The 14,328-nt window shown below is 29.2% G+C and overlaps 1 protein-coding gene across 1 annotated transcript in view; it reads right to left on the bottom strand.

The window, feature by feature from the left end:
• Nucleotides 1-180: 180 nt before the first annotated feature.
• Nucleotides 181-14,328, bottom strand: part of LOC111632168 (CD2 antigen cytoplasmic tail-binding protein 2-like) — an 18,640-nt gene continuing 4,492 nt past the window's right edge. The window contains exons 2-6 of the mRNA XM_023376534.1: nucleotides 12,493-12,656; nucleotides 11,753-11,919; nucleotides 11,532-11,656; nucleotides 9,215-9,378; nucleotides 181-954 (exon numbers count right to left, since the gene is read on the bottom strand). Coding sequence (XP_023232302.1) covers nucleotides 742-954; nucleotides 9,215-9,378; nucleotides 11,532-11,656; nucleotides 11,753-11,919; nucleotides 12,493-12,656 — 833 coding nt within the window. The 3' untranslated portion in view covers nucleotides 181-741. The remainder of the gene's footprint in view (nucleotides 955-9,214; nucleotides 9,379-11,531; nucleotides 11,657-11,752; nucleotides 11,920-12,492; nucleotides 12,657-14,328) is intronic.

Below are 14,328 nucleotides of genomic sequence, written 5' to 3'. Positions count from 1 at the left end.
GGAGCACTTCGAAATTTGCAATAGTATTGGCTGATGTGAATCAAGTTCAGCTGGGAATAAATGGGAGGAAGGGCAGAGGTGTTTCTCGGGACATTAAAGTCATTTTTCGGACATAAAATAATCCTGCAAAAACATTTAAATCGTCAAAGGTCACAGCACCCCTGGCTATCTTAGAGACAAAGGTTTAAGTAAGTCAATGTGGTAAAATATCACCGTTACCACATGCCATCATGGATCAATCATATCTGTTGCGAGTTTGGCCAAACCTATAGTAAAGCTGAGGCTCGACACGTTCAGAATAGACTAACTGCGAAAAATTCCTGTGGTTTTTTTACCCCGGTTTCTCATTGCACTAGTTTCATAAAATGGGAGTGTTGAATTTTCATTCCATTTACATGTTTTAGTTGATGCATAATTTTCTAACAAGAATCAACAAAAATATTATAAGGTATTCCATCTTTTTCTTTTAATCAGTTTACATAAAATAGTACAGGAGAGTATTTAGTTATCAGAATACAAAAATCTTCAATTCATCTCTGTAAATGATTTTCCTGATATTTATATATGAAATTATCAACACAAATTATTTGATGAACAAAACGTTTTATGATTAAGATAAATTAAATGATTTTTTGACATTTAAAAATGTTTTTTATTGTAAACAAGGAATATGCCAGAAGTTTTCCTGCTTTAAGATTTTATCGAACAATTCGATATAATTTACAAAATGTACATGCCGTTTTAGACATACAGGTCAAAGTCAATCCTTCGTGAGTTGTAGAAATCTGAATTTTGTCCCACTTTTCTCACCCATACTCCCTTTTCAAAATATCCTTCTTCCACCCAACGGAGCATTTCCGACGACGGATGCGGACCGTAAATTGCGGCATTTTCTTCGTTTTCCCACTTAAATTCCCACATCACTTCGTCATCTATCAAAATTAAAAAAATGTTATTTTTACCATTTTTTAATATAAAAATCGATTATAACAAGCGACGAATTATATTTTAAGACTGTCGGCAAGAGGAAAGTACTCGAAATCAATATTGCGACAACATGAACACCCCTTATTTGTAAAGTAAAATAAAATGGGTCTGGCTTAATCCTGAACAGGAAAAACCAATATACTATACATAAAACAGATTATTATTATTTATTCACTACATCAATGGGAGGCACCAGCAAGACTATAATTAAATACAAATGTTACACCTGTTGAAGAATGATATCTGATTTGCATTATACATGATAAATTATGAGAATTTTTTAGATTGGATGTGGAGTTTGCATGAGAGAACAACCCAAAGCAGGCTTCTCAAAAATGTTGAAAATGTTTGTAATGCATGTGGCGGTTTGCCAGAAAAGTAAGTGAGGTTTGTTTATTGTTATGGTTGTGGAATACCCAAAATGTAGATGCAATAGGTTATTTTAAAATAATTCAGTATTTATAAAATTTATGCATAACACCTCTATACATTGTGTATAGAGGTCTCACAAAATGTAACAACCACATGTGGATATTTATCAAAATGATGATAAAATTTTTATGTTCATTATGATATTAATAAACATTAGTACAGGTACATTTGTATACATACTCTATATATATATCATATCTTTCTATACAGTTATTAGTAGTAAATTTAAAACTTTTGTATTTAAGATGTAATAATTCATCATAGATGCAGTTTCATGCTATATAGTTTATTGCTAAACTAGTGAGTCATTCTAGAATGTAGATTAAAACTTATAAAAAATTCCTTTCTGAACTTGCTACCAAAACTGGCAACACATTTGAAGCACTATTTTCTAAATTATTTTTGCATGTGTATGACTGGAAATCTAAGCAAGGAAAATTCTTAATTAGCTGGAATTAAACAAAGGATTGATTTTTTTTTTGTGTGTAAAGGTGCCCCATATCTTGGCTCCCCGAGTCTTTGTCCAAAATTGTAATAAGAACCACCAATGATATTATCTGAACTTTTTTGAAGTGTTAGATTCGTTAAATCAAATGCTCATTACTAACTTTGTACTTAATAATCTCAGATGCATTTTACAACTCCAAATCAGTAACTAATAAAGTTAAAATTCAGATTTTTGGATCATTGAATCACTCGTAGAGTTCCTTTATACTTGCAAACGCAGAATTTAAACTATTTAATATACAGTATGTGCAGTGAGTGATCTCAACAATAAAAGCAGTTTATGGTTCCATATGTAAAGACTAACTTTACATATGGAATCATATTTAGTTAGTCTTTACAATTATGTAAAGACTAACTAAATATTTAATTTTTACTGTAATTTCATCATACAATAACAATAATGTTAAATATCATGTTACAAATATTACATTATGCAGTAAATTTTTAAGTTTACAAATCATCAAAATCCAGTCATTTAAAAAAAAAAAATTTTTTAAACTCACAATGACGACAATTGCAAATGAACTAGTGTCTTTTTTTAACTACAGGAAACATAATTGACTTCATTATATTTTTAATTTTGTTTTTTAGATGGAGAAGAGACTGAAAATGTTAGCAGTCAACCATTATTTTTGTGTTCCTATTACAAATAACATAATTTTTCTCTTGGAGAAACCAGTTCATTCTTAAATCATCTCGAATGCTTTACTGAATTAAAAAATATTCTCTGTAATGAAAACTGTTGCATATAGCACATTGCATGGTAAAGCAAAATATTGGGTATTGAGTGTCTGCTATTTATAAAATAATTCTGTGACTTTTTTTCTGCAAGATTCTGTATTCAAAAGTGAAGTGATAGACTATTCAATCACTGTTTAGTAATAATAAGTTATCAAAAACTGGAATTGGGAAGAGAAGAAACAAATGTTTTTGGTCTTCAAACATTAATTCATGATAAACAATCCAACCACACACTATGACCCACTATTGCTACACTCCATGACCTCTAACCATCAAAATTTCATAGCATCGATCCTCATAAATATACAAACCTCCCCACAAAATTTCAAAATTTTTTGAGAAAAGACACAAGAATTATTAAAGTAGAAGAACAAAATCAACCCTCCAATCAATCCCCCCCCCACACAAATATCTATACATGTAGAAATGCAAGAAAAAATTTGAAGTTCTCTGAGTCCAAAAAATGTAAAAATTTTGGGGGTCATCTTTTGACTGATTGTTATATATAACATTGAGAAATTGTGGCAGCCATTATGGCACATTTTGGTGTAAAAGTTTCTCATAAGTATTTGAAATAATGATGGCACTTCCAGTTTGCTGAAGTGTGAAGTTAGACTTGTATGATTGGCAGAATATAGATTACATACCATAGATGAAACTTTGATTTGATTGGCTATTTGTGATCTTTAATTAGGCTGATTTTTCTCACAGCAAACATTAAAAATCATACATCATTAAACCTGGATAATGTGTCATGTTTTAAATTTACATATATTAGAAGATATTGACATGGGCATAGAATCCAGTTTAATAAAGATGACAAAACAAGTGGAAATACAGCATGGCATAGGTTACCTTAGGAGTGTCTCTTCCCTCAAAAAACATTAACACATTAAAATTAAAACAATCGATAAAGAATGTTATTCCTAGACGTGCGGTATGGAAAATTGAGAGGAAAATAATTAAATCTGTGATCAGATTTAAACAAAAAAAAAATGGAATAATTTAAGATATATCAGTTAAGGAAAATTACTTAATAGAAATTCTTAGTTATCTGCTCTTCCTACAAAAGGATTATAAATATAAGAAAGCACTAAAATAAGATTTTTTCATAACATCTGATAGATTTATTATCTATTCATCCATTTATCTAACAGTGACACCTAAACTACTAAATATATCCAGAATTTCTTAGCATTGGGATTAGAACATAATTTACTGTTTAGTCACGTGTCAATTGATATCATGGCAGAGTTGGATAAAAGTATTAAAGATGTATTAATAAAAAAAACTATAGATGATAAATTTTCTTTGTTTAAAACAAGAATTTAAAAACTTCTATTTTTAATAATGCCTTTCTTTTTATATCTATTATTACTTTTAAAGAAACCAAATTGTCAGTTATTAGGGCCGACAGAGCTAAATAGTTATAGTAGATAATAGAACAAGTTAATAACAATAAATATATATGATTGAATAAAGATCCATATTGTGAAATTAAAAAAGAATTTAAAAAATTGATGAAATATATAATAAGTATAAACTTCCTATCTTGATCACTAAATAATAGAACACCTAAATTGAATATCAGGTTGAAAACCCATAAGAAGAAAAATATATAATATTGAAAATCAACAATTTGTCTACAATTTAGAACAACAATTAGTGGAAATACACTACTAATTACATCATCTGCATTTCTTATTCTATTAAGTTTAGATGTCAAAAATATGTATCTGAGCATAGGATGAAATTTGATTAAATTACAAGTTGAAGATTGGTTTATACAATTAAATTTGCATATGATGATTATTATTTTCAAGTAGATCAAAATTTTTATAGACAAGACTAATGGCATTAGTATGGGGTTGAAAATGGGGCCAAAATTAGCAGAATTCATTATGAAAGATTTCGATGAATTAATAAACAACATAAAAGATGTAAAATTGGGTGTTAGATATGCAGATGATTATTTAATAATAATTTATTTGTTAGTTGATAAACAATGTAAATAAAATTAATAGTGATATAAGTCATATTGCCTAGAAAGTATGAAAAGGAATGCTTATATTATGGAATTAAAAAATATATACAGTGGAACCCTGGTTATAGAACCTTCATTTTGCAAAAATTTTGTCTCGGATAACGAACATAACAGATTTTTGTGTCAAAATTAGAAGTAGATAAATGAACTAACCACAGAAGAGTTGGTTGCCTTGCAGGAAGAACAGGTGAAAGTCTTACAAGAAGAGCATTCATCAAAGAAAGAGAAGGTTAGGGAAGAAATCATTTCATTTTCTGCAAATTTCCTTGATGTGCAGAATTTATTGAGAAGCACCATCCTAACAAAATTGTGGCTAATAGGGTCATTAATTTAATGAATGACAATGAAATATCACATTTTAGAAAAATTTTGATTAAAAGAGTAAGACAATCAACTTCAGACCACTTTCTTGTTCCTTATCAAAAGAGACTGTGACTCGAAGAATCTTCCAATACAGTGCTACCTGATATTTTTATCAAGGGGATTCCCCTTCCAAGCATTAAGCTCTGTACTGTACATCTTCACTTCTCTGTCGCCAACTACAACAAACAAAGGCATGTATAGTGCTATTTTATTAAATAAAGTTTACATATTTGTTGCTGTGATGATAGATACTACATTTTCCTATATTTCATCAAAGAAAATCCATTTTACAAATAAAATTACAAAAATTCTGGAGAATAGAATGGATAAACTGCATTTGCATTAATTTCTATGGGAAAATTGTTTCAGTTAATGAACAGAGTCACAGAACAGATTTAAGTTCGTTAACCAAGGTTCCCACTGTATATTAGAATACCTAATGCTAAAGATAGAGAAATAGAATTAAAACATCTGGATATAAAATTTACATTGAATGATTATGCAAAATTAAAATGAATTAAATGGCACAAGCAATATCTAGATAATAGATATAATACTAAACAATATAAACAAGATAAAATATATTCTTAATCTATGGAAACAAATGATATGTTTGAAAAATGTAACACTATCCTTAGACAGAATAATACATGTTTGGCCCCATCTTTGATAAATCAAATATCACAAAATATATGTTAGAAAATTAAAGACAATGATAACACGAATCATAAAAAAGATCTTGAAAAAGAAGGCACTGTTTACAGGTTAGAATGTACTTGTACTAAACCAAAATTCTACATTAGAGAAACAGGCCGTATATTAGAAAAAGGGTTAAAGAACATAAAGCAGCAATATGTCTCAAGTATATTCAATCACCATGATATGAGCATACAAATTTAAATAACTACTGAATTAATAAAAATAAAATTAAGATTCTACACATGGAAAAAGATATTTATAAAAATAAATTTGAGGAGCACATAGAAATTAAAAACATCTCAGATGGTATAAATATGGACAACAGATGATATATCCTCTATTATTTCATACCATCAGTTTGAGTTTAATAAGTATGGATACAGTTTGGTACACTGAGTGTAGGTTTTGTTTAAATTATAGTGCTCTACCACAAACATTTATGGTTTGACACAGGCATGGCCAACATACGGCCCGTGAAATGGATTTATGTAGCCCACGATTAATCTTTCAATATTAGCTACTCAAGTCAGAATAGATCGGTTAAAAATTCTAACGCCTAGATAAAAAAAAAAAAGGCAACAACTCGCTGTCCGGTTAGAGTTAACCCTCCATTACAAATCTCTTAAGTACAGTGTAGAGTGTTGATAAAGCATGATAATGTGAAAAATGTATCTGTAATCTCTATGTACAATTTAGTCTCTGGGGTAACACCACAATGAGATCTTGCACCACCTCAAAATCTTCCTAGGGCAGCCTCTGGTTTGGCCCATGAAAAAAGTTTTCTTTCCAATTCGGCCTGGGGGCAAAAACTGTTGCTCACCCCTGGTTTAACATGTGGTTGAACAAACTAGTAAGAACATTATTGTTTTATATATGTTAACCTGTGTTTTGTAAATCTTCATTTGTTGATGTATATATATATACAGTAGAGCCTCGATTAACCGACACCTTGGTTAACCGACCGTCCTAGTCGGCAAATTTCAAATGTCCGCTAGTGATGTAGCGCTACAATATTTGGTTATGTCTTGGCTACTTTAATATTATTTTTACGTGTTTTAGCTGGCAACACTCATTCGACCATGAAAGGGAGCCAGTATTTAAACGAGGCTTAATTTTCTAATTTTTAACGATACAGTAGCGACGATTATTATTTTAAAAAATTTTTGTTAGGTTTAACATCGATGAAAATTCAACGCAAAGTAGGTTAATAGCGATATACTAATATACTAATTACATGGGATATAATAATATACTACACTAATAATGGATTTTTTCATACTTTTCGGTTATCCGACTTTTCAATTATCTGACCAACCACAGTCCCCAATTGAGTCGGATAATCGAGGCTCTACTGTATATATATATAGTACACCAGTTGAGTGTACTACCTGTTAAATAGTAAAATGCAAAACTCAAATATAATTGAGAAAAACGAACTTAAAGTTTTCTTTAGCACTTTAACTTATATATAAAGTGCTAAAGAAAACTTTAAGTTCGTTTTTCTCAATTATATTTGAGTTTTGCACTTTAGTATTTAACAGGTAGTACAATCACCTGGTATACTACCTCTACACCAAAGATCATCAAAATCCGTTTCCCCAAAGCCGTAGGGTCTCCTTGTTAGAGTATTTTAGACGTTTGTTTTATATATATAAATTCGGTTTTAAGGTTTTTTTTTTATAAACTACTGTTTGATAATTCACCAGAATAACATACGAAGTGTACTTTACTTATAGTTCATATCTTAATGTTGTGTACCAATGATTTTGAATTGTAATTCTCTCATATGTAAGTAACTATGTTATTGCAATTTACATAATGTAGTATATCATGATTTATTGTTTTAAACAGCACTGAAGAGGGGCTAAGACAATACATAAGTCCAAAATGCATATGTAAAATTTAAACATACCACAATAAAAATCATATGTCATTAAACCCAGATAATGTTTGCTGTGAGAAAAATTAATGTAATTGAAGGTAATGTGAACCCGAGGGGTTTGAGTTCGAAAATTTTTAGGGTTAACAATTTTTTTCATTAGAGGATGGAAAAAAATATAACGGAAATAGATCAGATGTGGAATCTTACACATCGTCCATTTGTTAATTAGTCAACGTGCACGTGCTAATTAGTCAGCATAACGAGTGAACGACCTGTTGGCTCAATGCCAACGATGATTGTTTTTATCACGGAAGTTCCGGGTGATCGTCCCCTCAGTTCGACCGTCCCTCCGCGCTATCATCTGGAAGGTCTGAGTACGGTGTCTCCCGTCCTGATTCTGTCCCGATCCTGTCTGGTAGAAGACATAAGCCTGTGACAGCCAGCCAGCTTCCATAGTCCAAATGATCGGCGCATACCGTCCTCTGACATAAGGTATAACTGACCGCCAATATAACTCTCTTTGTAAATTCTCTCACGCGGCATAGTGAATAGTTACAGCTACCTTTTAGATAAATTTATATTATCCGCATCTAAGCTATAATCAGTAACTTGTATACTCCTGTAAATTACTTTAGTTATAGAATAAACATTTATTTTGTTATTTGTTACACCTGTCTCCTGTCTATCCGAGGAAACCTGTCGACTTACTGACGCATTCCCCACTCGAATTGCCCTCCTAGCCATCCTACGACTTCGAGATCGGGCTTTACCAGCCTGTGCAAATTAAGTGGTCAGTACCAGATTAACCCCTGACCCACTGCATATCTCACAGTAATAATAAGAATCCAAATATATTTATATTCATATTTCTTGGATAAAGTTTCTGACATGATTCATGTTTTGTTAAGTTATATATTGAAATAATTTTCAATTGAAATACATAAATATTTCAGAAAATCAAACTGACTAAATAATTATTCNTACTTGTGAAGATTTAAAGAACATGTAACAATTGTAAGTGGGCATTATACTATTAATTTAAATAATGGGATGGAAAAAGAGATGGATGTAGTAGAATTTAAGAAGTGAACAAATAGACCAATGTTGGTGGAATGATATTTGTGGATTATGGAAAATGTATAAACAAGCTTCTTTTGTTTTTTTTTGCAAAAAAATAGTCAGTTTGTATGATATGAATTGTTTAAATGTTGTATTCTTTTTTTTTTTACTATTTTTATGTTTTTCCTTTTTAGTTTTGTATTTCATGAAGAGGAGTGTAAAAAGGATAAAAATTCACCCAAAATGCATAGTAATAATAAATGCTAATGTTTAAACACCTTAGTATTGACTTTGTCTCTGATTAAATGTGGTTACAGATGTAAAAAACAATGGTTATTTCTTTCTTTTTTACCTCAAGTTTTAATATTTTTAAAAAATTAAAAAAAAAAAAATTTATGTATCTGTATGAAGAATTAGTTTACATCATTAACATTATACAGAACAAGGTAGCTTTCATTGTACAACACTATGAAATTTAATAAATTTATTGTCTTGCTTACCTTTACCCAGTCGATATTATCTATCCAATTGTCTTTAATCTGGTTCTCTTTTTTAAAAATAAAAGTTCCTTCCTTATCAAAATAACCTTCTTCTAATTCTTCGGCCATATTAAAGGGAGTAATCTTAATTCCTTCATCATAATCAATAGTAGCATCTTCTTGTCCTAAAATTAAGTATATTCAATATATAAAGCTTCAATTCTTTGATAATTAAAAATTTNTTAAAAGAAAAATAATTGAATGAATAATAAAAATATAATTACACTTCAGTATATATATAAAACAAAAGAAAATAATTTTTTTGACTTTATATGAAGTCAAAGTGTTTAAAACTGGCACTGCCTATTTCTGGCTACACAAAAATAGAATTGTGTAATTCATTTTCTCTACACTAAACAATTGTCTCCTACAGAAATTCATAATTGCTGAAATTTATGGAGAAAATGCATTATTGCAAAACAGATCACAGTATGGTGTTCTCAATATAAAGATGGACACATGTTCGCAAGGTCAAGAAAGAAGTGGGAAGCCAAAAACGTCACAAAACAGTGAATGTGTGAAAGAAATGTTACAGAGTGATTGAAGGTTAGAATATGGAAGTTGTCAAAGATCATAGAATTGGTCATAAAGTTCTTAGATACCAAAAACAATGTGCATATTGGGTTCCAAATCAAAATATTGAAAACTATGAGCACATTGAATGGTACTCATTTTGAAAAATTTGCTGTGATCTGTGATGAAAATTTTTTAGAGGACTGGGGACAAAATTTGGATACATTATATTACATCTGACTAAGCAAGATTCCAAGTCTTGGTCCCCACCTGCCAAAAAATTCAAACAGATTTTGTCTGTTAAAATCATGGCAAGCAAGTTATTTTTTGACTAAATATTCATTTTTTATTGTTAAACAATCAAAGCTAACTTATAACATATCTAGATTTACAAGACCAACAGATTTTTAAAATAAAATATCAATATGGCAAGGGGCGATACACGTGATAAAGATAATATTTAATTTATAAGTAACTTTTTTCTAGATCACATGTAAACAATGTTGTTTCATATAAAACTTTTTATATTTATTTATTTATAAAAAATGTTTCATATTTATTCTTTGAAAATTAGTATATAAATGTTTTTTACAAATGCATTTTGTATATTTGTAAATTATATAATTGATAAGAAAAAAATTTAATATATTGTGCAAGTATTTCTGTAGGTATAGAATGATGCCTATAATTATTTAAATGAATTCCAAATATATCAAAGTATTAATACTTAACTATATCTATGATTAGTTGACCCAAAATTCAAGCATGGTGTTACTTTTAATTTAGAACAAAATTTTATTTACAAAACAATATCAAAGATAAACATTTTTCTTGTAATTTTATAATTTATCAATTTTAATAGTAGTAAGAATTTCTATATTGATTACAACAATTTTAATGCACTTATTATGCATAACTTATTGTAATAAAGAATGAATTGCAATTGTAAATTAGCAAGTCATCTCTTATATTTTACAATGATTATTTAAAATAAAAAGTATAAAAATATTTTAAAGCTATGAATTTTCTGAACAAAACATTTCTAAACATATATAAAAAAACAACTGGATTATTTAATTTAAAAATGTTTAAAAAATGCATTTTAACACAACTCTCTTCATTTTAAAAATACCCTTCTTTCTCAACTATCATTGTATATTTTTCTTATAATAAAAGAAGAATGTTCTAGAAACTAAAAACGAGGATTTTATGAACATTTTTAGACATATACATCTTACAGATATCTTTTGTATGTCATTTAACATACTTTATAAAATATTGAAATTAAAAGTTTATATTCTTTCTTTAACATTTATTACACTCAAAAATAGCATTATTAGAGAGGTTGCGGCCGACGTTTTGATCGCGAAAACGTGAACGTCGGACGTTCAGCGCTGCCTTCCTGTAAGCCTAGAAGTTTAACAATGGCGTTTGGAATGTCAGTGGAATCGTGCTCGACGTTCCAAACGCTATTGTTAAACTTCTAGGCTTACAGGAAGGCAGCGCTGAACGTCCGACGTTCACGTTTTCGCGATCACAACGTCGGCCGCAACATCTCTATTATTAAGATATAACCTACTTCATTCTGTGAAAGGTATATAACATTTTCCAAAAATGAAGATTTTATAATTAATTTGTAATATACTCTGAATGCTAACTATGACTTTAATTTAATTTGTCATTGAAATTCCATCAAAAGAAATNGGTCCAAAAGTTATTAAATTTTGATACAACAGTTCTTGATACTTTTCTGAATTCATTCTACCTTCTATGAATACAATATCTGTTTTACCTCCCCATCCAAATCCTGTCCACACCATCACAGATCCTCCACCTTGCTGTCTGCTCATTCTGACTTCTTCGTTCTTCCTCAAATCATGCCAGTAGTGACTATAACCGTTAGGTCCATCCAAATTTCACTTTTTTTCATCTGAAAAGACTATTTGTTTCCATTCCTCTTTCCATGTCATCTTGTCTTTGGCCCACTTTAATCTAGCTATTTTGTGCAATTGTGTTAATTTCGGTTTGGCAGTCATTTTGGTAAATTTGGCATTTTTATGATTATGCATACATCTCCATACAGTTGCTGGGGAAACTGCAATGGGCAATGTTGATGCTGCTTCTCTGACAGACAACTTGTTGACCGTCAGTAACTGAAAAACTTAAAGAACATGTAACAATTGTAAGTGGGCATTATACTATTAATTTAAATAATGGGATGGAAAAAGAGATGGATGTAGTAGAATTTAAGAAGTGCACAAATAGACCAATGTTTGTGGTACAATGATTTGTGGATTATGGAAAATGTATAAAAAAACTTTTGTTTTTTTGGCAAAAGAAGGTTAGTTTGTATGATATGAATTGTTTAAATATTGTATTCTTTTTTTTTTTTACTATTTTTATGTTTTTCCTTTTTAGTTTTGTATTACATGAAAAGGGGTGTAAAAAGGATAAAAATTCACCCAAAATGCATAGTAATAATAAATGCTAATGTTTAAACACCTTAGTATTGACTTTGTCTCTGATTAAATGTGGTTATAGATGTAAAAAACATTGGTTATTTCTTTCTTTTTAACCTCAAGTTTTAATATTTTAAAAAAATTAAAAAAAAAATTTATGTATCTGTATGAAGAATTAGTTTACATCATTAACATTATACAGAACAAGGTAGCTTTCATTGTACAGTACAACACTATGAAATTCAATAAATTTATTGTCGTGCTTACCTTTACCCAGTCGATATTATCTAGCCAATTGTCTTTAATCTGGTTCTCTTTTTTAAAAATAAAAGTTCCTTCCTTATCAAAATAACCTTCTTCTAATTCTTCGGCCATATTAAAGGGAGTAATCTTAATTCCTTCATCATAATCAATAGTAGCATCTTCTTGTCCTAAAATTAAGTATATTCAATATATAAAGCTTCAATTCTTTGATAATTAAAAATTTAGGCAAATTAATTCTTATAAAAAACAAGATAGAACTATTACATATTGAATAATGATTTTAATAATACCAAAAACAGACTACATGTACACTTTAATTAAAACTGTTTATTCAGGCAATTTAAAATAAATATAAATTAATGCTTAATTTTATAAATTTTTAAATTAATTTAAAGATACACAATGCAGGTAATGTCTATATCATGTCATAGAAAGTTTTCCACGTTCAGGATATGGACTTTGCATCTTTAACACTGACCCTTTCTGGGTAATATGTGTACCTCTCGAGTTTCTAATAAAGATATTTCATTTTTCATAATCAATAATTAATACTGATGCAAGTGAAAATGTTGAAATTTATGTTTTCCAGAATTACTACAGGAAATGTAAATGAAAAATAAAATACATAAATATCAAAATGAAATTTACTTAAAATGTTTTTGTCTTTAATTAAAATGGTATCAGCAAATATATACTAAATGAAACAGAACAAATGGGTATAACATAACTTTTTAGTTTTAAATACAAAGATAAAAGACTAAGGTTTTGCTATATTTTTTAAAATGTTATATATTAGGAAACAGCTAAAATATATTGAAGATGAGGCATCAAGAGATGGAAGGTGTTTGATATAAAAAGTTTGCAATCTTGTGTGGAGATTAATAAGCGAAAAGCCCTACCAAATAATCTTTAACTTGGCATCTCAATTTTCCAGTTTCTCTGTGTTGTATAAATTTCTGGATGCTAATTCCTGGCAATAACAATATGTGAAACATGCAATGCTATAATGTTGTAAATGCCATTTTTCTCTAAATACATTTTATTGAAAAATTGAGTTCTAAATGTAATATTTTCTTCTGCAAAAAAATATTGTGGCGATAGTGGCACCATAAGTCGCTATATTTTGAAGTTGAATTTATATGAAGCCATAACGTTTAAAGCACCAAAGTGCAAGTCATGTAACTTTTGATGCCTAAAACGTTACAGCCTATATTTACATCATTTTGATATTCCAGAGAATTTGTAACCTAGTGAGTTTTTACCATTTTATTGTAAACAACATTATGATATTGCATTCTTCATGTATAGTGTGTTACTTGGTTGCAAGCTAATAATACAACTGCATAAACTCCCAATCTCTAAATATATTTAGTTAAATAATTGTGATCCCTTCAATAATTTCAAGTATTTCTTTCTGAAGTGAACACACTGAGTTGCTTGTTCCAGTTTTGTATTTTATAGACTACATACTTATTGGCATTGATTTAAAAAGTGCACGATGACTCATAACTAAAACCAATTCTTATAAGAAACAAGACGTAAATCATCGTATCACTAAAATGCACATTATAACTTACTACACCAAGGCCATATGATACCCCTTGTAAAGCATAAGCAAAATTATATAATAATAAATTTTGAATTTAACAAAAATGCAACTTTATATTAAGCAGAGACATTTTCACATAGCAGTTCAAAAATATCACAACATAAATATAAAAATTTCTGTTATGCAAAGCCGTTACCTTTAAATAACAGGCAGATATATTTGCACTCTCAGTATTTACTATTTAGTATCATTTACTCATTACACATTAATGGTATTCATTAATCATAACA

The sequence above is a fragment of the Centruroides sculpturatus genome, unplaced genomic scaffold, assembly GCF_000671375.1.
Source record: "Centruroides sculpturatus isolate CEXI.00-Female unplaced genomic scaffold, Cexi_2.0 scaffold703, whole genome shotgun sequence".
In the NCBI taxonomy this organism is placed as follows: domain Eukaryota; kingdom Metazoa; phylum Arthropoda; class Arachnida; order Scorpiones; family Buthidae; genus Centruroides; species Centruroides sculpturatus.
The sequence above is the reverse complement of the archived record's forward strand: the minus strand, read 5'-3'. Positions and strand labels throughout refer to the sequence as shown.